The sequence below is a fragment of the Silurus aristotelis genome (assembly GCF_946808225.1).
Source record: "Silurus aristotelis genome assembly, chromosome: 20".
Lineage (NCBI taxonomy): Eukaryota > Metazoa > Chordata > Actinopteri > Siluriformes > Siluridae > Silurus > Silurus aristotelis.
In genome coordinates, this window is record NC_139593.1 from 10,064,467 (window position 1) to 10,088,456 (window position 23,990).

The window sequence follows — 23,990 nt, forward strand, 5'->3', positions numbered from 1 at the left end:
GATGTGCACTATACTAATAATAATTTATAGGAAAAAAAAAAAGAACACTACCACATAGCACACATTTGATCATACAATAAATAAATTAATAAAAATCTGTAAAATAGTGAACGCACACTAAGGTTTTGACTGGAGTTGAAAACTGATAAGCTAATAATAAATTGCATAATAAATAATAATTAAAAAATTAGTTGGTAAAACAATTTCACCATTTGGGAAAATATAGTCTTAACATTGCAAAGTGTAAATAATATTTCTTTTTCAACAATGGTTATTTTTTGTAAAAGATATTGTAGTCTATTATACTTTATGTTTACTCATGTTTATATACATGCTTTGTACAACATTCAAAACTGCAAGTGGCCTGTAAGTATGAAATATGTAATTTCAACTAATCTTTACTCTAAATAGCTGAATTTAGCCTGTTTGGAAAAAGTTTTAAAAAAATGTAGCTTTTTCTATATAAATGTAACCGAGCAACATTTTAAATCATGAAGGCAAGAATAAAAGGCTTACTCGTCAGGAAATAGATCCTCTGCTGGGTCCAGACGCTCTTCAAAATGCAATTGTCCGTCATCTGATTCGCACTCTTCCTCTGAGAAGGCAAACTCTTCCTCACTTTCCAGAACAGTCCGAAGTGCTTCTTCACCCATGTAGTGTGCAATCATTCAAACGCGCAGAAAAAGTAGGTAAATTCCTGGATGAAGCTTGAAGTTTTATGCCATTTTTCAGGGGCGTGTACATGATTACCTGCCTCACCTCAGATCATTTCCATATGAACAACACTTAGTGCGAGGTGGGATCACATTAGCGATAATGTGGTGATACAGGAGAAACTGTACCTCTTACAACTTTTATACGGATTACACAATTAAAGAATATTTGTTTTTGATTTGATTTATTTAAAAAGTACAGTTTTTTTTTTTATACATATATTTAAATCTGTGAGGCAAGTATTCAATGAGATTCAGGTCGCTTTATTTATGTGGCTGAAGAGAGATGACAGATCGCCCTCTGTCAGTTTTCTTTATTTTACAAAAAGCACAGTTTTGTTTTTAGGAGTGTATACAAATAAAATTAGACCCTTTACAGATTCAAATGATTTATTGCTCTTATCTGTATGATAAATTACTTTTGTCTTATTAGTCTTTTTTTTTTTTTAAGTTCTTTTTGGTGATGAGGAAAAAAAAAGAAACTGCACAAAACGCACCGGTGCGTTTGTCGACCCCAGAGGTTTAACTGAAGTAATAGTAAGAATTTTTTTAAAATGGAAAAAGAAAATTAAATGAGCATTAACCTGAAGATAAAACTGAACAGCAAAAAGAAACTAATCCATGTAAAAATAACTGCTTTTCTTCCCTTGTTTATTATTTTGGCGCAAGTAAATTTAGTGAGATGGAGAAACTCACCAACAGAGGTAGAGCTCACTAGTGATGGGGGAGGCCCTGGTGGTCGCTGGGTATTGGTGGGAATGGTGGGAGCAGTAGCCTTCTGCACACCAGTAACTAGAAAACACGTAACAGATGAGCAAGAATAAGGGAGTGAATGTCCATATGAGTAAGTAAACAAAGAGATCGGAAAAGTGCACCAAGAGCTAAGTGGAGTTGTAATTTACCTTGCACATCATCATCATCCTCAGTTAGGTCAATGACCGAGCCCTTAGGACGAGGCTGTAAAGAAAACATTTAATAAATATTTGAAACCAGCAATGGGGCAAAATACTGCAATCTCTGCCATTCAATATCACCCTTAAAGTAACTGCTTTTGCTTTCCTATACACTTCATTAAGAGCTGAACAATTGTGTTTAAAAGTGAAAAAGAGAAAACCCTGAATCAGATATTGTAATATACCATAAGTTCCGGACAATTAAGCGCACTTTAATATAAGCCGCACCCACTGAATTTTTAAAATGTTTTTTATTTTGAACATAAATACGCTGCACATGTCTATAAGCCGCAGATGCCTACATTGAAACAAATGAACTTTACACAGGCTTTTAAATGAAAAGACAGTGCCTGTAACACAGCTTGTAACAAAACAGTAGCCTACCAAGAAAGTCACTGTCTTCATCCTCCTGCTCACTGAAACCGCTGAAGTCGTCATCTTCGGTGTCGGAGTTGAACAGCCCCAGAATTGCTTCATTCGATGTTTTCTCAGGATTGTTTTCATTGTCGCTCTCGTCATTTTCATCTGGGGGAAAAATCTCTGCTAAGCTCGTGCTGCCCTCCTCAACACGCAGCAGTCCAGCCTTTAGAAACCCATTGATTATAGTAGATTTTTTGACAGTGCGCCACGCGGTCAGGATCCACTGACAGACTTGACCATAAGTTGCTCTCTGCATGCGGTTCGTTTCAGTGAAGGATTTCTCCTCACTTGTCATCCAATCCTCCCACTGACCACGGAGCGCCACTTTAAATGCATGATTTACACTGATGTCGAGTGGCTGCAAATACTTTGTTGTGCCCTGAGGAATCACAGCTGAAAGAGAGTTTGTCCTCATGATGGCTTCTTTCACAGAATCTGTTATGTGGGCCCTCATGCTGTCCAAAACGAGCAATGCCTTGTTCCTGTGTGAAAATCCTCCCGGTCGCTTGCCGTAACACTGTGTCAGCCATTCATTCATTAGGCTTTCTGTCATCCATCCCTTCTTATTGACTTTTACAACAATTGCTCTCGGGAGTTTATCTTCTGGCATCGTCACGCGTTTAAAAATCACCATTGGTGGAAGCTTTTCTCCCGATGCCGTGCAGCTCAGAACACAGGTGAAGTGCATAGGTTTCAGCGTAACGACTGATTCGCCATCGCTGTAGACCGTCCGAGTGAGAGGCAGGTCAAACGTCAGAGGAACCTCATCCATGTTTATGATGTCGTGCGGGCCGATGGAATGCTCCGCTATCTTTGCATGAATGAATTTGCAGAAGTTTGAAACTTTTTCCTCGTAGTCGGGAGGGAGCTGCTGACACAGAGTCGTCCGTGCCCTGATGGACAGGCCTTTACGTCTCATAAATCTGAGACACCACGATGGTCCACCTCTAAAATCCTCAAACTTCATTGCGGTGGCGATTGCTTTGGCTTTCAGTCGGATCTGCACATTTGAAACACCTCGGCCGTCTGCTCTCTGCGCGTTGACCCAGTCTTCGAGCTCATTTTCTAGTTCGGGCCATCTGCTTTTCTTCCCTCTGAAAGCTTTTGTCGTCTTTTTGCACCGAATCAGTTCCTCATGCTGCTGTTTCCAACGTCTCATCATCGACTCATTAAGGCCAAGCTCCCGTGCAGCAGCTCTATTTCCTTTTTCAACAGCCAGATTGATCGCCATCAACTTGAAAGCTGCATCATATGCATTTCTTCGTGTCTTTGCCATGATGAGGGTGTGTACATGAAAAAAATCACTACCTTAATCAGAATGATTCAGTGGGAGCGCACTCGATTAAATATAAAGAGTTTTATTGGTTAACCTTAACCCGTTCGGCAATTTGATTGGTCTAATGTTACGGGGCTCTGTTTTTTTCTCTTTTTTTTTAAGCCGCGAGGTAAAAACGTGCAAAAAAAGGTAGCGACTTATAGTCCGGAAATTATGGTACATATAATCCATTATAGCAGAGATGTCAAACTTAATCACATAAACTAAACTTTCTTTCAGCTTCTCCTGTTAGGGGTCACCACAGCGGACCATTCGCATGTTTGATTTGGCACATGTTTTTACGCTGGATGCCCTTCCTAACGCAACCCTCCCCAATTATCCGGGCTTGGGACCGGCACTAAGGCTTGTACAACCCTAATGGCTGGGGTTGGTTCCCTGACTGGGGATCAAACCTGGGCCGCAGCGTTGAGAGCACCGCATCCTAACCACTAGACCATCAAGGACCCTTCAAACTTAATCACATATGCGGCCAAAATCTAAAAAACCACAGTCTAAGCTGTAGCTTTTGGCTGTAGCTTAAGTAAACGCTTCCTGCTGCGATTGCAGTCTGCTTTTTTGGTTGTTTTTCTTGAAGGGTACAATTAGCAAACATAGCAGTATCAAAATGGCAACTTATTATACTCCTTTACCACAGACACTGCCTCATAATTCGCTTTCCTATCTTTCATTAAATTGTCTTCCATCAGAGTAAAATTTTCTGTTCTTGGACATTTTGGGGTTGTTGATCTTTCTAATCTCCGCTCGTTGAAAAAAAAATAAATGGGTGACAAACGCTGATTTAGAAACACTGCACTCTAGCGGCTGAATCTGTGATTTAGTTTATGGGCAATGTGCACTTCAAATTAGCATAGACCTTATTTGAGACAATCCTGCGCATTTTAAGCTTTCGTGGGCCACATGAAAATGGTGAGCCGGTCCTGATTTTGACACCAGTGCATTATAGCAATTGGATTTACGTAATCATTAACATTATGCATATGTACAGCATGATACGGCAAAAACGCACCAGCACTGTTATGCTTACCTGAGCAGATGATTTGGCTGGAGTAGAATGAATGGCTTGATTATCTGAAATGAAGAGCAAGATAGTGTATAGATGGAGAGAGAAACTGATAGATAGAATTGTCTTTTCCTTCTGCACATGCAAGCAGATTTCCAAAAGCACATGTAAAAATATGTTCTAATAAAATAACGTTAAAGATCACACACCTGTTTTGGATGCCGTTTCAGAGGCTGATGGTGGCCCAGCTGCCGCTGCTGCCGCTGAGCCTGTTGCAGCAGGACCCGTGCTCGCTGGGGACGATGAAGCTGTGGCCATTCCGACCACAGTGGCGCACTGCGCTGGGGCACGGGCTGTCGTCACAGAGATGCCAGCATTAGGAGAGTTCGCTGTACCTGTGCCACCCTGGTATATTGGCCTACTTGGTGGCATCTGTGTCACTGCTGAGGTTGCTGATGAGATCAAGGATGAGGGAGTGGATGAAGACGTGGTCACAACGCTTCCTGATGTCTTCTGCAGGATAAAAGTGGTAGCTGTCGTGGTCTTGGCCTTGCTAAGACTTGTAACTGTGCCCAAGGATGACACGGGAATCAAGCCAACTCCTCCAGCTAGGGTCCCACCTTGGCCATTAGCCATGGCCAGTGGCAACTGGATCAGCAAAGGCTGGATAGACATCGGCTGGCCAGCTGATGTTACGGTGCTAGTAGTCATGGCCCCAGTGTTTGGGCGTTGCTGCAACAGTAGTGCGCTTGCCTGGCCACTCAGAGAGGAGCTGGAGGAGGAGGGTGTGGAGTTTGTCGTTGTGGTTATAAGCTGAAGAATGGGCGCAGGGGTGGCCACTGCAGAGGAAGTCGGTGTACTTGGAGTGGAATGAGGTTTGGGTTGAGTCGGGGTAGCTAAAAGACACAAAGGTTTTTAAACTTTTAAAAAATCTAATTTGACAGTTTTAAAGCTAATGTCAACAGTTAGCTAACAGTCAACAGTTTTTCACCTACCAGTAGAATTGGATCCTGCAGAAAGATTGGATGGCTTAGGGTCCAGTGTGGTCCTTGCATTGCTGTAATGAACCAAACAATTGTTATATATTACAATGCGCTATTCAATGGCAAACAAATGTGGGTATAAACACACCTTATTACATAGGACAGTGCCATTGGTTAGTTTTCTTTATATGAATATACACTTTTTCAGGTTGAAAATACAAAATCAGCCAGCCACCATAATGCCTATTCAGCACACACACAAATGTACTCTTGTATATACAGTATATGTAATCTTAATCCTGTTAAAGATATCACCAGCAGGTGGCGCAAAGGGACACACAGCTGGTAAAGATTGTTTGTATTAAACCACAATCAGAGCTGTCTCAACAAGAGGTACATTTGTTTGCATTTTTTTGGCCTGTGATTTAACCAATTTATTATTTTCATTTTTTTTTTTGCTTACATTCATGTAGCATTTATGTAAATAGTATTTTCCGAATTGAAGAATGCTGTTACTGATTCCATCTTTTAAGAGAAAAAAAAAATTTGCAAGTTAAAAAAAATATATATTGTAATCAAATAAATTGTTTGGTTGTGCTCAGTTTCATGGAAACAAGAAATGAGAGGCTAAGTATATTTCAATTATTCCAAGTTTTCCCCTAAACAAAATACATGACTTTCTGCTTGCCAGTGTATTTTTAGATGAGTAACTAGTAATTTACAGAAGCCCCAAGAAGCAGTATGATTTTTTTTTTCCCCCTCCAAGAACAAACACCACTGTAATATTATGAAACATGGTGTCATTTTATTAGCAAAAAGCATGACATGGATTTAAAAGCCTTATGGTAATTTCTAACAGTGCTCTAATAGGCAGCAGTTTATGGTGAAAAACCATGAAAGTCCACAACTTGTACACCATCTGTGATGTTTATTCCCATGGCAAATGTCTGCACACTAAAGTTTAACTGGTTAATTGAGGTCCCTTGCAGCAGCACTTGTCCCGAGCCGAAAACTTGGTCTTTAAACATTGCGTTTCCCTCCCCCGCAAACTTTTAAATTTCCCGCTGACACCAAACACCATTTTCAGTTTCATTAGATCACAATGTTAAAGTTAGAACACTCTTGGCTTTATTGCTCAGACTGCAATAGCCTGAGGACAACAGCATGTCTGACACCTCTAGCTGTTCTTAATTAGCAAAAATGCAATGAAACGCTCACCGTTGCATTGTCTGGACTGTCGTGGGTGTGGGAGTAGGCTTAGCAGCAGCCTATTAGAGAATGAAAAAAGCAAATATTTATTTTCATCAAACAAATTGCACATTTAGTCCATTTGTAATGTTCTTGCTGTTTAAAAAATTTGACTGCAATCTTTCTGCTCACCTCTTGGACTTTCTTGAAATTCTCAGATGCCTGGTTAGCAGCTCCAAACTTCTTGGTAAGTCGTGCAATCTTACTCTGAAACCAGTGAAAAGATTTGTTACTGACAAGACTACAGCATTTCAATCTTCTTTTAAAACACTGATTTAATTATTTTGTTTTAAATATTTAGTTTTAATGTTTCTGTCTTGAACACAAGGTGATCAAACAGATTCCTTCTACAGTATTACGCATTTACTGTGGTGATACTCAAAGACTTTATATAGTACAGTCTCCAAGAATAGGGCTTCAAAATTACAGGATCACTTATAAACTACAATTTTTAAAAACTCTTTTTGAACGTTTGGGGTCACCCTCACAAAAATTAATCTGGAAGAAAGCGGATTAGCTTCAGCTCTCCTTATTCTTCACATTTCTCAAGTGGTGAATTATGCTCATTTTAGACCTACAATAATGTTAAAGCTTTTGGGTAGACAGAACATATTTTGATTATTCATCATATTGTAGAACAAATGTGTTCATTCCATTTCCCCAATTACAGAAAAAAAAAAATCTCCATCTCAAAGTCTGTCTACATCTAACAAAATGATCCTAATATGCATCAAGTGCAAATTGAGCCTTTGATTTATTCATTTACATTAAAACCATATAAAAGACCCCTGTTTAAAATAAATAAAAATGTATGCAAGAGCACCACAAAACATTTATATAAATAGAGTAGCCTACGAAACTCATTTAATAAAAAAAAATAAAAAAAACTTTTAAATTTGGCATGGAAGCTAATGGCTGACATTTTTTGCCATTTTAGAAATAAGCTTCATCCACTCATATGGCATGGCATGGCCAAGTAGCCCAAGCGCACTAGTTTAGAGAGAGAAAACTTTTGGAGATTTATGGCGATGTGTCAGTAATGAGATCGTACAGCCTGTCGATTAGGACTCACCTGCAGGGTGTGTTGAACAGTTTTCTGCTGTTTGGTGGCAGCATCAATCTTTTCCATTCGGTCCTTTAGCTCTTGTAAATTGCAATCAAACACTGTCATCTGAAGCATACGCAAGCGCTCCTCCACCAACTGCTGCACCACCTGAGAGAAAGAAGAAAAAAAGCGGTCAAGATTGAAGTATAAACAAATGACTCACCTGATCCCCACCTCTCCAGTTTTCAAAATCTATATCCCAAGGGATAGAACAAAGAAATATGTATTTAAGATAAAACAGAAAATCTGCCTTGGATCCTATAACCTGAACTCTCTGACAGAAACTAACCTTTTCTAGTTTCAGACGGCTCCCTGCGTTGGCTGTAATCTTCAACTCCAGTTGAGCTTCCAGCTGAACTCCCTCCACCCTTGCTCTCTTTCCATCTCTCTCCTCCTTGGGCTCCCCAGCTTTCCCCTCAACTGGTGACAAGGATCTCTTTTTACCAGTAGTGCAGGTGCCTGTTTTATAGAGGGGGGCAGAAGGCTTTAGGCTTGAGAAACCTGCGATATACATATGTGCATACACAGAAGCTATCCAGTACAGGCAGTCCCCTTACTAACGATTAATATATGTTACGACAACTCAATCGTAAGTCAAAAATGTATATTTATTTTAACTTTTTTTGGATTTATCATTTTTATTTTCTGCTCTAAACTGATTGCTTTCCTCAAAGCATCACAATGTACATTTTTTCAAGAAATGATGCCTTAATGATGCCTGTTAAACATTTTGCTCCAATTCACCCCAAATACACATTTTTTAAAAGAGAACAAAAAATAGCCACACTCCCTTCACAATAACACACTCAACAGGCAATGTGATCGACAATTATGCACAATTAAGTGATTACGACTCCTCGTTGTGACTGCAAGAAAACTCAATTTATAAAGCCTTGTGCAACCTGTGCTTCTTTACCGAGCAGATGTTTAATTGACCACTGATTCAACTAATGCGCTAAACAGCGTTTTGGCCCCAAAACCCCTGCTAATATTGAGATTTAAAATTAATCCTACATTTTAAAATCCTAGCAAAACACCACTTGCAGGTATGAAATTAGTACCTTATAATTCATCCAAAGAGTAGCTCGTGTTAAAGCATCCTACATGTTTGAGCCTTGAAAGCATTTAAGCATCACATCCTGAGCCATTAAATGGCCAGACATGATACTCCATTACTGTCCTAATCACAGGAAAAGGAAAAAAAAAAAAAAAAGTTGATGCTACATTGAAAATTATACAAATGTTGCACGTGCAAAAGCACTCCCTCTTTCCTAAGAACTGATGCATACATTTGCAAAAAATCTCTGCACAGCCATGCAAGTGGAACTACCTGCAGTTCAACATTGATTTTCATTCCTCAAATGTGTTTTTTTTTTTTGTGTGTGTATTAAGCACCACCTGCAGGTACTCTAAAAATATGATTAGGTTTTTCACTAGCGTCACGAATAGGCACTAATTACCTGTGCCATCTGCCACAATACACCCTCTCTCTCCCTCTTTATTCTCCTCTTTCTCAGGATCCACATCCATCTTCTCCTCGTTTTTGTCTTTTGCCTCATCTTGTTCACCCTGACCCTCATCTTCCTCACTGAGGCAGAGAAAGCCCTCTTTCACTTCCGGGTCACACTCCAGGCTGGCGGCCGGAGAGCCGGAAGGAGACGAGGAGAAGATGCTCTTACTGCTTTTCTCCTCTGCAGAACCGTTGTCGAGGGAAGTGCTGTCTGAATCCACGGGCAGCTCGCCATTCAGCACCTGGACTGTGGTAGACTTTTTTAGCTCGATCTTCTTATCAGACCCTGATGGAGAACCAGGATGTGCAGACTTGATCTGGAATTTAAAAAAAGCAAAAAAAATTATATATAATATTTTATTATGTTTATAATATATATTTATAAAATATATATTAAGAAAGAAAGAGAGAGAGAGAGAGAGAGAGAGAGAGAGAGAGAGAGAGAGAGAGAGAGAGAGAGAGAGAGAGAGAGAGAGAGAGAGCTTTGTGTTTAAGGTTCTTTGCATGACTCACTTCTAACTTGTCAGCTTTCACTTCTTCTGCCTTCTTGTCATCCTTCCGGTCTTGTTCTCCCTTTTTGTCTTCACCTTTGCCTTTTTCTGAGCATTTCTTCAACGACGGCGAAGAGTTTTGAGCATCTCTGACTGACGGAGAGGGCGACCGTGAGAGCGATGGTATTGGGGAAGAACGCGACGAGGGCGAGACAGGAGATTTTGTCCCACTCTCCTTGTCCTTCTCCTTTCCCTTAAGTCCATCCTCACCGTGTGTTCCGTTCACCAGCGGTGTCTGGGGCTGTGAAGAAGAGTTGGGGTTCGCAGTCACCAACGTGTTGTGAAGCACTTCCAGCTGCTGACGGTCGCTCATCTTCATGGTTTTTCGAGCGCGGAAAATCTTCTTCTGAGGCTCTTCAGGAACAGCAACTTCCATCTTTTCACCTGGTTAAACTAAAGCCACAATTCAACAATTAGTTCAGGTCAGTTGATGAACGTCATTAAATAGTGAAGCATGTTAAATAATTCCTAAATAAACGGATAAAACCTGAAGCAGCTACGTCTACTTTATTTGACCAAGACCATTATCTTGATGAACACTAGGTGGCACTCTGTACCCAACATGACCGTCAAGATACCACTTGCGTCCTTTAACACAATAAATCTATAGCTGCCTTTGTCTCAATACCACTGATCAGCAGGTCTTTACTAAAAGGACACAAGTCCTTAAAATGCAGTACAACCCCAGAAACTAAAAGAAAAGAAAAAAAAAAACTACATAGATTTCTACACATAAGCAAGTCTGCTTACACTGCCATCTTGAGCAAACCTCCATAGAATTTAAACGTGTCTGAAGACAGCAGTTAAATTTAGTTAAGTCCTAAACAAACTAATCCACTTTCTCAGTCAATTTAGAATACCTAGTACACTTCCTCTACTGAGAGAGCAAAATGCTTCTGTTAGGAAAAAACAGGAGGGGTGAAAACCCAGTACTGTGTCTCCTCCCCCTTCAACCTCACTGGCCAGAGGCACATCCAATGAGGACAACAGGATACAGAGTCTGCTAGCGACAACAGTGGCTGATTAGGTAATGCTCTCATCTTTTATCAAGTTTCAAGTTTTGATTCTGATCGCGTTTTAATTTGTCCGACTCAATCGCATAGCACAAGGTGATCCAAATCCACAAAGTAAACTGAAACAGGGTTGCAAGACTCACCGATTTTTCTTAATCTCGGTGTAAAAACTACATTTGTTTAAATTAAACATAACAAAAGGAGCATAAAGCTCAGAAGAGGGAGCGCAGAGGGGGAAAAAATAAATAAAATAGTTTCTCACCTGATCACTGTGTTCCTCTGTACCTCCCTGTTCATGAGGGGATTCTCCCACACAATTTTACAGGACCCTATGGACAAAGAAACCACAAAAACAATTAGTAAAGCTGACCTTTGGGTACAATTGCGTACCAATAACTGCATTATTTTCTTTTAATGAGGTGCCATGATGGGGAACTGCTGACGTGTTTCTAATCCCCCAGCACTTCAGATCCAAGCGCAGAGTCACATACGGAGTTTAGACTCAGCAATAATGCGTTTCTAACTCCGTCCACTATAAATAATGTTTGTACGTTGAGTGACCCTACAGCTAGCGAACATTAAAACATTTAACCCGTTAGCCTTCATCACCGCTTTTGGGACTCACAGCTAAAAATGACCTACCTACATTTAAAATGTTAAAAGTTCCTGAGAAAAGTGGGCTACATACACAATTTAAATCTCTTTGGGCTTTACTGTTAATCAAAGTTAATATTGCACTAAATGATTAGTTACATGAAATATTTTTTATATATATATATATATATATATATATATATATATATATATATATATATATATATATATATATATATATATATATATATATATATATATGAAATCAGTCCTGGAGCAATCCAGACAAGTACTGGTTTAAAAGTCACATGTCTCACATTTTAAATTTCAAGTCAAGAGGCTTTTGTCATTTCTACTATACACATTGGCACACAGTAAAAACGAGACAACATTCCTCCAGAACCCTGGTGCTACACTAAACAACAGCGCTACAACAACACAAAGCTACATAAAGAGCATTTGCGTGCAACCTAGTGCAAACAAATTTTATGAAAAATGAGATGCCTACAAAAATTTCTGATCCTTTTCTCCCACCCCTTGTTTGAGAGCCACCTGAGTCTAGCAGCTGTTTGTGCAGAACCAAGAGCTACATCCACTTCCTGCCAGGTCTGTCACAGTGCACATGCTCCTTTCTTTGACTACCAAGAGTTTATGTAGAGTAATAAAACTAAAAACTCGCCCACATGGGGAATAAAATCCTCCCATATATCGTTAGAATCCTGCACTCACTGGCTACATATTCCATCAATCATTTTGTTTCCATAACACTACTGGCTGGAAATAAAAGTTTTGAAATGAGAGGTGGAGCATATACAAATAAATAAATAAAAAAAAATCCACACCTGCAGAGTGGGTGGATGCTCAGGCCCAAGATTCCACCTTTCTTTGACTTTGGTTTTTTCATAGTGGGTGGTCTCATTTGTTTTGCAACACTATTTTGCCAACCATTTTTGGGGGCTTTAACGCAAAAGTTATTCTAAAACACAAAACAATTTGCGTCGTTTGACTAAAAATGCTTTATGGCATGTTGTTCAGTGGCCGCTTATCTTTCCAAAAAAAAAGGATTTGCAGCAGTGGATGCGTTTGTGACTTATTACATATAGTGCAAGTGCTAAATATCTTTAAACTTTTTAAATGCAGACTATTATCCACAATTTTACCCCAGTCAAAGTTATATCGTTACACAGATTGACACAATCGATAATTAAGAGATTTTTATAGCATATGTCGACCAGAACTGAGCTCCACAATCCTCTTTTTGCATATATTCAATGTATTACAATACCCTGGTGTCTGGAAATCATGCCACTTTTGTTCCCGTGTTGCCCGTTTTAAAATTCTGCTTGTGCTGCCTACACTCAATTGTTCTTAACCCACATACGCAGGCGAAATCACAAGTCCCCCCGACCCAGTCATAATCTCAAACGGTTCGATAGCCTGTAACGCCCGAACTAGCCATTGCATTGCTGCTGCTGCACTGCTGCAGTTCTGCTACTGCGCATGGTCTGCTCCCTAAATATAGCAACATCTCCTTCTCAGCCACATGCACAGCGCCTCACGCTTCCTGTCAAACTGTTCATATTCCACCTACAAGACGGAATAACCGGTGACCATGACAACAGGTCTGAAAACGTAGTTCTATGACTGCTGCCGTGAGCAACAAGGTTCGAATCAGACAAGCAAGAAATAAAAGAAAAAAACTAAATTAATTAATAAATGCGCAGAAGTGATTTTTGGGATGCAAAGCCTTAAGAAAAAATTGTCATACCATTATGTATTGTATGTAAGCAAAAACGCATATTTGCACCTAGGGACATCTGAACGATACTACAAACAGAGGAAAATCAGCTACTGCACGCAAGGGTGCTTGGTAATCCAATGCGCACAACGTGTGAGAACCAAATAATTGCAAATATTTTCCTTAAAACAGCACAACGAACCTAAATTGCATAAAAAGCCAGCATATTCCCCAATTCTCCCATTTGTTCTGACACACAGAAGGCACTAAAAAGGGAAGCAAGGCACAAGAGAAAATACAAGGGTTAGTTTGGACTAGATTCTTTCTTCCACCCTGCATTTCCTTGATCTGAGATCCAGCATTAGTCTGGAGGAGGAAACAAAAACAAAAAGGCTGCTAAGCTGGTAGCATGATGTCCATAACAATGTTGTGCATGCTGTTTAATGATCGCAATCCCCTCCTCTACAGCGTAGTGCTCCTTGTAGAGATTCAAGGTGGCCACCGGGACATGGCTCTTCATATCTTTTTCTCTTCGAGCCAAGCACCTATACAAAGAGGCAGGTAGAATTGACCGAATTCAGCAGCGGGAAATAAAATTAGCTCATGCCAATTGATTCGGACACTTGTGATGCACATACTTTCTTGCTAGCAATCACATAAACGTGCTAGAATGTTTTACTTTAATGCAAGCTTTGTCGTTCTTCCACATACACGGTATACAAAAGAACGAAAATGGCATTACTAATGGTGTTAAACAGCAAAAGTATGTGGTACAAGAGAGAGACTAGCTATGTGGCTTCGAAAGACTGTCCTAATATCGTGAGCATGATTTGTAGTTAATAAATAGACAATAAAATCATCCCAAAGAGAAATTGTCAGGAAGCCGAAATCAGAGCTAAGAGTCAGCCATGATACAGCGCTCTTGCAGCAGATGGGGTTAAGTGCCTCGCTCAAGGGCCCAACAGTGTCAGCTTCGCTACTTTATGATTAGAAACCCAGAGCTCAAACCACTGAACCATCATGGCCCTAATTAGGAATAAGAGGTAGTGGTGAAGGGTGGGGCGTTTGGTCATAGCTCATGTAGTTTGGACTCAAATTCGTTTCCCCTCGTGTAAAAAAAAAAAAAAAAAAAAAAAGAAGTGTTTCCAAGGTCAAGGTTTAGGAGCACTTTCTAATCAACTACAGTCTTAATATCAACTTAACTCCTAAATTTGAGAAATTTCTCCTTTACAATTAATATTGAATCAAATTTTAAAGCATAAAAAGTATTAAAATCTATAGCCCATCCCCCACTGCATGCAGCAACCACAGACGGTACCATTGTCAATTGAGAGGGGTGATTGACAACTCAAACGCAGAGCACACGTAATTTACAGCCTGCTGTTTTTACGGAAAGCAAAAAGCATGTAACTGCAACCTGCAAAATAAGAAAGATGACATGAGCATCCAAACGCTGGGGGAAAAAAAATTGTACACCAGCATTTGAACAATCACATTTTACTTCTTGTGCAATAGATAGCCATGATCAGATGGAAGTAATGGGAGCACGATAGCTATTTCTCCTGACCGTGAAGTACTTTTATTGAGACGCGAGTGAGAAACGGAGGTGGAGCAGATCTAGCAACATGCTCCTGCATGAAAAGCTCCTTGCAAATGCCAAACCCTGTGGAAACAACCTGGTTGAACTGCAAACATAAGACAACACAACTCACAAATGACTGGACCATGTACAATAACAGTTTAAATAAAGAAAAAAAAAGAAAACAAGCAGTAGACCACACGTGAAAAATTGTGGAGCAATTAACAGGTATTTATTGAATCTGTAAAATACCTCTTAATCTCAAAAAAATAAGTATTAAGTTGAAATCTATCCCCTCCCCCGTCACTGCACCAAGTGGAACTTGACAGCAGGCCATGGATCGTACCACTTTTACAAAGTAGGGTGCTCTGCTTCAACAGAAGGTTGATCACAAAAACACAGTATAGCTACTGTGTAGCTGGAAACGTAGCCCATAATGTGTCCATGGACAATTTGGATTGTTAAACAATGTACTACGCATGTTTCCACTCCTTAAAATACAAGTTCTAGCAATTTTAGTTTAAATCAAGGGCCGTACAAACAATTCGAAATACAAATCAAAAATGGCTTTCACTGTGGTTACAGCTGGCTTTATGGCTCGTGCATTTGCATGGTAGCGAGCAAACTTCTTTTTAGCCTGAATAGCTAAGCTCTCACACACACACACACACACACACACACACACACACACACACACAGGGAACCAAACAAGCGACCAGCACTATGTTCCTGGGTGGAGCGGGAGGTGTTCAGGAGACTTCATTACCACCACCTGTAGAAATGTTACAACACAACATGTAGAGTCCATCAGATAAAGAATGCCGCTCATTAAAAAATTACGATAGCAAGCTTTATACTAGAAGTTTAAAAATTATATAAAAAAAACATAATACAATATAAAATGTTCTTCAGGTCCATCAAAGTGAAACGGCTCCCCTCCCCCACCGCCATTCAAAGAGAGTGGAAAATTACAGCCACGCATGGGCTGTACCACTTTGCATCGGCGGGTTGTTTAACTGCAACACTCTGCAGTAACACAAGGGGGAGCAGGACAAACCAAGAGCACAGTGTCCAAGAGAAGTCACAAAAATGACCCCCAGCCCAAATGATAAAGTTAATAACCTGTGTTTCAAGTTCATTATGGTGCCGAATAGCAAGACGTAACCGTTTATAATACAAGGTAAGGACCTTAATAAAACTATCGAAAAGTCCCAGAAAAAAAAAAAAAAAAAAAAAAAAAAGTAGTGGTGTGTGTGCTTTAGTTCCTCAGATCCATGAAATATAACACGCAAACACAAAGAAAATTAACTGAGGGTTGAGTATGAACAAGCAGATACCATGTTACAGGGTGGAGCACATAGTGCAGTGGTAAACAACTGTTAGGGAAATCTTCACAAATGCATGCACTATGTTCTTAAATAAAAAAATTCTAATGCATGAAATGTGTTAATCTTCATAACAAAACAAAAAAAATAAAAATACAAAAAAATAAATAAATAAAATAAAAAAAAATGGTAAAAGACCACAAGGAGAACCACTGAAACAGATCCCCTCCTCCTAATGCAGCACAAAGAGAGTGGAAAGTTACAGCTAGGCACGGATCATACCACTTTCATGACAGAGAGCGATCCAAGCAGTGTTCTGCTCTGCCTCGACACAAGAGGGAGCTTAACAGAAAAGGCCCCCCCAAGTTTATATTTAGGCGATTAACACTTCGGTGAAAAGAGGTGTCTGCTACTATGGAGCTGCCTATTTATCCCCATGTGTGTGGTACTATGGCACAGAACATCAAGATTACCTTGATGTGGATGCCAGGACCTATTTTTGACAAACCAGCCGAAGGCGAGGTCCTACTCGCAACATTGAAAAGCAAACAAAAAAGAAATTGAAGAACTGTTCATCGGCTGCGAACACTAGGGTGTAAAAGTGTTGTAACTGGAGCGCTCTTAACTTGCGCGCGCGCACACAAACACGTGAGAGAATCAGTGGTGGATGAAAACCAAACAAACACCATGTCACTAGATGGAGAAGATTGTGTTCTGGTGTGACCATGAACACCATTTCACGTTGTGACCAAGTTAAGGCGCCATCACATCGTACCAGAAAAAAACTGCCCAAATGAGGTCTCTGCTCTGAAACTCTGACCCTTCAGACAAACACACAAAAGAAACAAAATGTCTCTAAACGAAAATTGTAAATCAGTAATCCAAGACATGATTGTGAAAAGCAGAACGCAGTCCCATCCCCCCACTTCTGTACACAATGGAAAATTACAGCCAGGCACAGATCGTACCACTTTTCCCAATGCAGGGGGGGGCTTTCTGCTGTGCAGCTATGTCACAACAAGAGGGAGCATGACTTTCATTTCCAGGTGATTATTTTTATCATCCGTGTTAATTGCGGTTATTAGCACAATGTTTAGGACGATCATAGTAAACAAATATATATCATGGGAAGGAAAAAAGTCGGTAAATTAAAATCTCCACTTGAAAATCAATCAAGAAAACCAACAAAAACTACGACTGCAAATTCTCACTGTAGTTTGCCCCAATCAGTTGCTACGCAAGCAATACGCACGAGTGAGCGAACATAACCCTGAAGAGCTCATGCTCATAAACACCCACACACACACACGACTGAGAACCAGCAGTGCAGGGGGACTAGACAAGCAACCAAACCCACATGCTCCTTGGGTGTAGGATGATGTGTTATAGTGTCAACATTAACACCACACCATGTTGTAGAAAGATCAACACAACAACCTATAACACTGTTAACCAGGTGCAGCATACTAACAGACAAATTATCTCAAGTTATATGTAAATCACAGTTACGATATACATTCAAAAGGACTAAATTTATTCATGTAGCTATTTATAAAAGATTATTGCGCAAAATAGTCAAAAACCACATGGTAACAGCATGAAATCAATCCCATCCCCCAACGTCTGCACAATGAGTGGAAAATTACAGCTAGGCACAGACCATACCATTTTCACAAAGAGGGGTGTTTTGCTGTGTGCCACTTGTCTCAACACAAGAGGCAGAAGGACGAATGTAACCCATGTTATTAGTCCCAATATTTGCATTTTAAACTATTTGCATTTAAGAAATTAAATAATAAAAATCCAAAAGCAAATCTTACTAGCTGTGCAAAGTTATACACGTGGTTAAGCCAGGGTACTGTAAATCAACATTGCCTGGTAAAGATGCGATCACCACCTCAAAAGGCAAAAAAAGGCAAAAGTTACTCCCCCCAGATCTAGTGACTTAATGGCAGCAGAGCAAATCACTGCAACAAGCTGCTCCTGTACCATAGTTGTAGCTTGACAGATTAAAAAAAACCCACAAAAAAACAGAGTCACACTGACAGGCATACTAAAATTTGGAGGCCATGAGTGAACAGTCAAAACAAGCCCATCATATTTATGCTGGTTTAATAGTAGAAAGGTGGATTTTTACTCAGTCTCAGTACAAATCCACGTCGCACAAAAGCACTGGACCTGTTGCCATTAGAAACCTGCTTACTCTGGTCCAGTGCAAGCTTCAGAAAAATGTATAATTATCAATATTACACACTTTAAAAAGTCTCCAGTCAATCTGCACATGATAAAAGGTTGAAATCAGTCCCTTCCTCCACTGCTGCATGAAGAGTGGAAAATTACAGCAACTCATGGACTGTACCACTTTTATCAAGGACACAAACTGTGGAGCTGCTCAGCTCCATCTCAACATTAGAGGGAGCATGACAACAACGGTCTTATAAGTCCACTACCTGAAGACCTAAACGATAATTTTGGTAGTTAGAAACTTTTTTTTTTTTTTTTTTTACAAAATGTTCATACATTGAAAAAGTGTAGCATTCGGTCTCGCAAGCATGAGACGTACCTCTTGCTGCCCCCCCACCAAAGGCTCTTCTGAAGCAGATCTCAAACTCTGGTCTAAATTCGCCAGAGCCTGCAAGATTGTCAACACAAGTAAGCCTGCGGTTTAGATGCAAGGCTTCTATGCATGTTCTTTCCTTACTCCAGACTTAAACATCGCCAGTGGTTTCATGTGGCTACATATATATCTGCAAAACTCTGATTTCCTGCTGAGTATTCCACATGTCCTGGAAAATTCATGTAAATGTCCTATAACCGCTTTAGCATAAATTGTGAAGTTCCATCAGGTTTGGTTTACGATTACCAGGTCTTCAAACTTGCTCATTTCAATTACATCCATGGTACCGATAATGTGGTGAGGGACACTTGATACCCAAATGTCTGTCTTATTCTAGTTACTGAAAATGACAAGGAAAGTTACAGTACTACAAGACAAACTCTATAGTATCTGTGCTTCAAATTGGCAGATGCACTTTAGAAAATGTTAAAATGTCCAGCCTGCAAACAATTTAGTCTGAGTGTTGTGTTGTTCCAATACAATCTGTAAAATGTTACATTCTGGAGTACATGTACTCAAGACCAAATACTGAATAACACCAATTTAATCCAATTTACAAATCACCTGAGTAAGGCCCCCAAAAATGTGGCAGTGATCACAGTCTCCGATATATTGTGAAAATCTAATTATGGCTTGGTCCGTGAAACTAAACCAGCTTAACAACATAACCGTCATGCTGTGTTGGTATTCATGCTTAAGTTTATAACTTTTTGGCAGTTCCAGAATTTACAATAAACTCTAAGCCACTAAATTAAAGACATAAGACAAACTAATATTGTAAAATAAAATTTATAAAAATAGGGTTTTTTCTTAAAAGAAATTGTAATTTCACTGCTGAAATGTGAAAAAAAGAGCAAACAAATAACTGCTTGTTGGGGAGGAGACTTAGCTAGTCAGAGCTACATAGCTGAAGTACTTGCTGATCTTTAACATTTTACAGTAAAATCCAAATCTCATTTCTATTGTCGACTTGATCCGAACTCGCAGGGGTTACGTTCCAAGGCAAGTTCCTAAAATCTGCGAATTTTGGATGCACCCCCGCAGCCCCTATGGTAGCTTAGTGAATTTAGACATTGTCACTTTAAAACAATAATGTGTTTTGAAATGTATGCAATTTGTTAGTGAAAATATAGGAATAACGTTATCTTTATTTTCATTTTAACTAGAACATTCGATAATCCGCAACTTGCTGTTAATTAGGTTCCAAATGAGAACCTGCAAATCGGGGGTTGACTGTACCCTTACTCAACTTAAAATGTATTACAAATCCTACTTTTCATGCATGTGATCCCATGTAGTTGGCTAGTTTAGACTCTGTAGCAAGATCACAAGTAATAAAAATAGAATTCCATGTTGCAAAAATCTCATGGTGGTGGTCAAGTTGCGGAGAACTAAAAATTCAAGATCCTTTACTTCCAAAAGTTTTTACCAGATATCAAAGGTGGGAGCAAAAAAAAGAAGACTGGAAAGGTAGAAGCAATAAGGGAGACAAACTTGACGCAAAGCACAAAGTTTGTTTTTTAATCCTGGGACTCAATGAAAAAGATTAAAATTCCATCTTAAATGAGATTTCGCAGCTGCAGCCAGGTACTAGCTTAAATATCTCAAGCACATTTTGTTTTGGCTAAAGGTGTGTACCATAGTCACATCTGTGCTAGGAAATTCTTTGAAGGCTAAAAATCCATGGTTCAGACATGTAGCCAGTCACTGGGTGCTTATTCTCAATTGTTAATGTTCTCAGTAAAAAAAAAAAAAAAAAAAGAGGTTTCACTGGTCATATTGATTCCAGCCAAACAGGATGTGAAAGCATCCATGGAGAATTCTACACTCAGGTCCACAGGTGGAGACTAAAGTATTTCCATAAGCAATATAAAGGGAACATCCCAGGCCAGATGTGTTCCGTTGCCACACACTTCTTTGAGCCCCATCTTCTTGTTTCTCAGCCAAATTAAAGCAGAAGTAGTGAGCAAATTTCACTTAATTGTGAAACTGACTCAAACTGAAAAAGAGACTCCAGATGAAAGCCGCAACATGAGCCTCCCACCAGATTTCTGTGGTGAAATCTAGCACCCCAGAGATAGACAGTGGGGAAAAACATTTCTCCAGACTTCCATATATTGATGCACCTATAGGTGGGCCAGATTGCGTCTGTAATACATAGATCTCTAACAAACACCCCGAACATATGGCTGACTATTCGATTTATAACCAAACAATCTCAAGACTACGTAGCTAAGCATGTAGTTTTAGGCGTTAGCGTTCTTCCAAACCAGATGTGAAATGCAACCAGCACAAAAAGTGGGACAGCTACCTGTAGTTGTTCCAGTTCAACTGCTTAATATCATTACAGACTAGGTTACCGACAAACCCAATCTCTGTACAACGTACAAAATTTCGTCTCTGAATTAGTCGCCAGATGTTAAGACCGAACAGTCTTAGTAGTCTTGAGCGTAGTCTTGAGCTTCAAGCCACAAGTTTCTGACTGTTGTGAATCAATTAGTTTCACAACCTCTCTGAAAAGCGCTGAAAAAAAAGGTTCTGTGTGTCAATGTATACATTTCATGCAAAGAAAGAAAGAAACAAAACGAACAAAAAAAGATAGTAATGCAAAAGTTAACAAGGCCAACATTTTTGGTAGGGCTGCCCAAGGAGTTGCCAACCCTTCAAACATTTGTTGACAAGCGAAAGAATGCGAGCAAGGTAGAAAACAGCGTCTCGGTCCAAAGAGCAGACACCATGTAGACAGGAGCGAGGGAGCAGAAGAGCAATACTGAGTCAGAGAAAGACGAGAGGGAGGGGTGAACAGCTAGGACTCGACCATGTGCTTCAGGGTGTTGTGCAGCAACACCACTGCCTGGTGTTGCGAACAACTGCACTACCCCTAATCAGAGGACAAGAAACAATTTTAGTTGCCACTTCAGAAGCGCAATACATTTGAAAGGAACATTGTGACGCAAATCAAATACACCCACGCACAAAAACACACAAATGCATGTGTACCAAAACAGGCTAATGCATATAATTAAGGCTAACACAAATCCAACTCTTTAAAAAAAAATTAAAAAACATTGCGTTTTCAAAGAATATTTAGCTTAACCAGTAATTCACTGTCCAATTCGTAGAGTAGCGTACCAACAGGTGCGTAAGGTTTTAAGTAAAAAGTATTGTTAAATTAAAAGAATTTAAATCTTTATGTTAAGAAAACGACACCCAGAAACAAAAGCGAATTTTGGTTGAAAAAGAAACCAAGATGACGATCCACAATTACCGGTACCAAGATCGTAACGCGGCGTTTATGCTAGCTTCTTCATGACACCATACACAAGACACAGACAAATAACGAAACAAAACAATATTCTCATTGGATAACAGTAAAAGGTAAAAAAAAAAATAATAATACGTATAACAAGAAATAGGCGGGGATAAAAAGTTTAAATGTAAACCTGCGTGAGCTTCAGACGTAGGCCATGAACAAGAACGCAAGTGGAACTAGCCTTCCTCTTGCTCACCCTATTTATAGGCGAGACAGAGTGAGGGAGAGAAGTTGAGCTGGGACTGTACCACGTGGGCAGAGGGGTGGAGCATATTCTTTGTCATCTTCCCAGCAACACCAGAGCACATTGTAGAAACACTGATCACAATCACAATTACAAAGACCAGAAACACAACAGTACAGTTGTAGTCTGGACAGTGGTTCTCTCTGCAAGATTTGTCTCCACATGGCAAATCTGATACCACAGACAGAAAAATTTATGAATAAATCAATAAAAATCAATTGGCATTTTAAAATACCAGTTAAATGTGTGGGGCAAAAATGTGACCATCTGAAAGAAAATATTTGGACTTAAATTATACAAAAAGACCAACAAAATCCATGAAAAAGACAACACTCCCCTCCCCCACTGCAGCACTGAGCAAACAGGATGGAAAATTACTACTAGCCCCGGACCATACCATTCTTGCAAAGTAGAGGGGTGACAGGATGTGCAACTCTGACTCAACACAAGAGGGAGCAAGACAAAAGACACCTGTTTATTAACTTAGAAGATTTTTATATACATTAATTACAAAATGAAGCCCTCTAAACATAAGTCTGTGCGCTGTAGTACCAGATCATAACACTACTTACCACTTTTGCGTCAGGTAAGCAAACTTGCCTGTTCCCATTTCACCAAAATCTTCTAACAGAAAACAACGGCCTTCATTTTGTTTAATGGATTATAAAACAAAAGGAAACGTGAGAAACCTTACTTGGTATGAGTGCCACAGGTCATTGAAAGGGTTTTAGATCTAATAGGTGAGAAAATGAAGTTTGTGTTTTCTGTGTCTTGTGTCAAACCGACACGAGTTCGCAATGTTAAGTTCAGACTTCAAGGAGAATCTATGATCATGTCTTGCGATTTAACAATAGAACGTTTTCATAACTTGGTCTTATTCAAATCATGGCCAAATAGGGATCACATAAGCATGGCTTGGATCATGGGGTATATTCAAGTCCTCTATTATACTTTCCACTATAATCTAAATTCAGCACCTGCAGGTGCCAAGAAGGAACATTTGTCTCTGCAATGATCAGCCCCCATTGCCAAGAACACTTTTGTCCCTTAAAATAGCAAGAAGAAGCAGATCTTTACAAACATTTAAATGCATTTCCTCATTTGGTACTATTGGTCAAAACTTGGCATGTGGTGTCATGATTCTTTTTCATTTTACCATAATTTACCATTAAGATTCAAAGTTTCATTGAATCGTGATCAAGGGGATTCATCCTTATGATACTGCATATTGTATGCAAAAACTTTCGTGCGCGAGTATGAGGGACAGAGAATATGCCTATTAAAATTTACGTGTAAATCCATCCAAGACACGTGCATCAGATTTAAACCCAGAGGTCTGAGACAACGTTTCTCTTTCTAACATGTAAAATGTTAGCAAATGCACAATTTTTGATGAAGTGACGATCTTATTTATAAACAAACCGTTAAAAGTTGTGGAACATAATGTGCTGATTTGCACATAAACCTGCGATATAGCAAAAACTTTTTAGTATGGTCGATCAGAGATATGACTACAGGTGAAAATACAGAGAGGCTGTACACAGGGTGAAATCTGGTCAGGAATCAGGATGCAATCAAAATACAAGATGCATATAATGACCTCACACAAGCCAACTTAGCCAATTAAAGAGACATTGGAAAAAAAAAAAAGTACATTCTAGTCCATCAAGAGGGGTGGGTGTTATTAAAGATGTAAGGCAATATATTGTTTAATCGGTCATCAATTCTGAGAAACTGTCAGTAATCTG

At 39.5% G+C, this 23,990-nt stretch overlaps 1 protein-coding gene across 25 annotated transcripts in view; it reads right to left on the reverse strand.

Moving 5' to 3' along the window:
- Positions 1–23,990, reverse strand: part of atf7ip (activating transcription factor 7 interacting protein) — a 45,520-nt gene that overhangs the window by 4,060 nt on the left and 17,470 nt on the right. For 3 of the 25 annotated variants that reach the window (XR_014530495.1, XR_014530500.1, XR_014530501.1), the window contains 13 exons: positions 11,095–11,161; positions 9,782–10,212; positions 9,219–9,585; positions 8,048–8,217; positions 7,726–7,866; positions 6,786–6,860; positions 6,624–6,673; positions 5,418–5,479; positions 4,632–5,318; positions 4,447–4,490; positions 2,051–3,353; positions 1,616–1,670; positions 1,410–1,505 (listed from right to left, as the gene is read on the reverse strand). Coding sequence is in view for 12 of the 25 variants with exons in the window: in XM_083523010.1 (XP_083379136.1) it covers positions 1,410–1,505; positions 1,616–1,670; positions 4,447–4,490; positions 4,632–5,318; positions 5,418–5,479; positions 6,624–6,673; positions 6,786–6,860; positions 7,726–7,866; positions 8,048–8,217; positions 9,219–9,585; positions 9,782–10,195 (2,161 nt within the window). In the remaining 13 variants the exon portion in view is untranslated. Of the gene's footprint in view, positions 1–516; positions 644–1,409; positions 1,506–1,615; positions 1,671–2,050; positions 3,354–4,446; positions 4,491–4,631; positions 5,319–5,417; positions 5,480–6,623; positions 6,674–6,785; positions 6,861–7,725; positions 7,867–8,047; positions 8,218–9,218; positions 9,586–9,781; positions 10,213–10,569; positions 10,719–11,094; positions 11,162–22,128; positions 22,239–23,990 lie in introns of those variants that run through there. The other 22 variants (XM_083523005.1, XM_083523009.1, XM_083523007.1 and 19 more) reach the window with 15 other exon arrangements.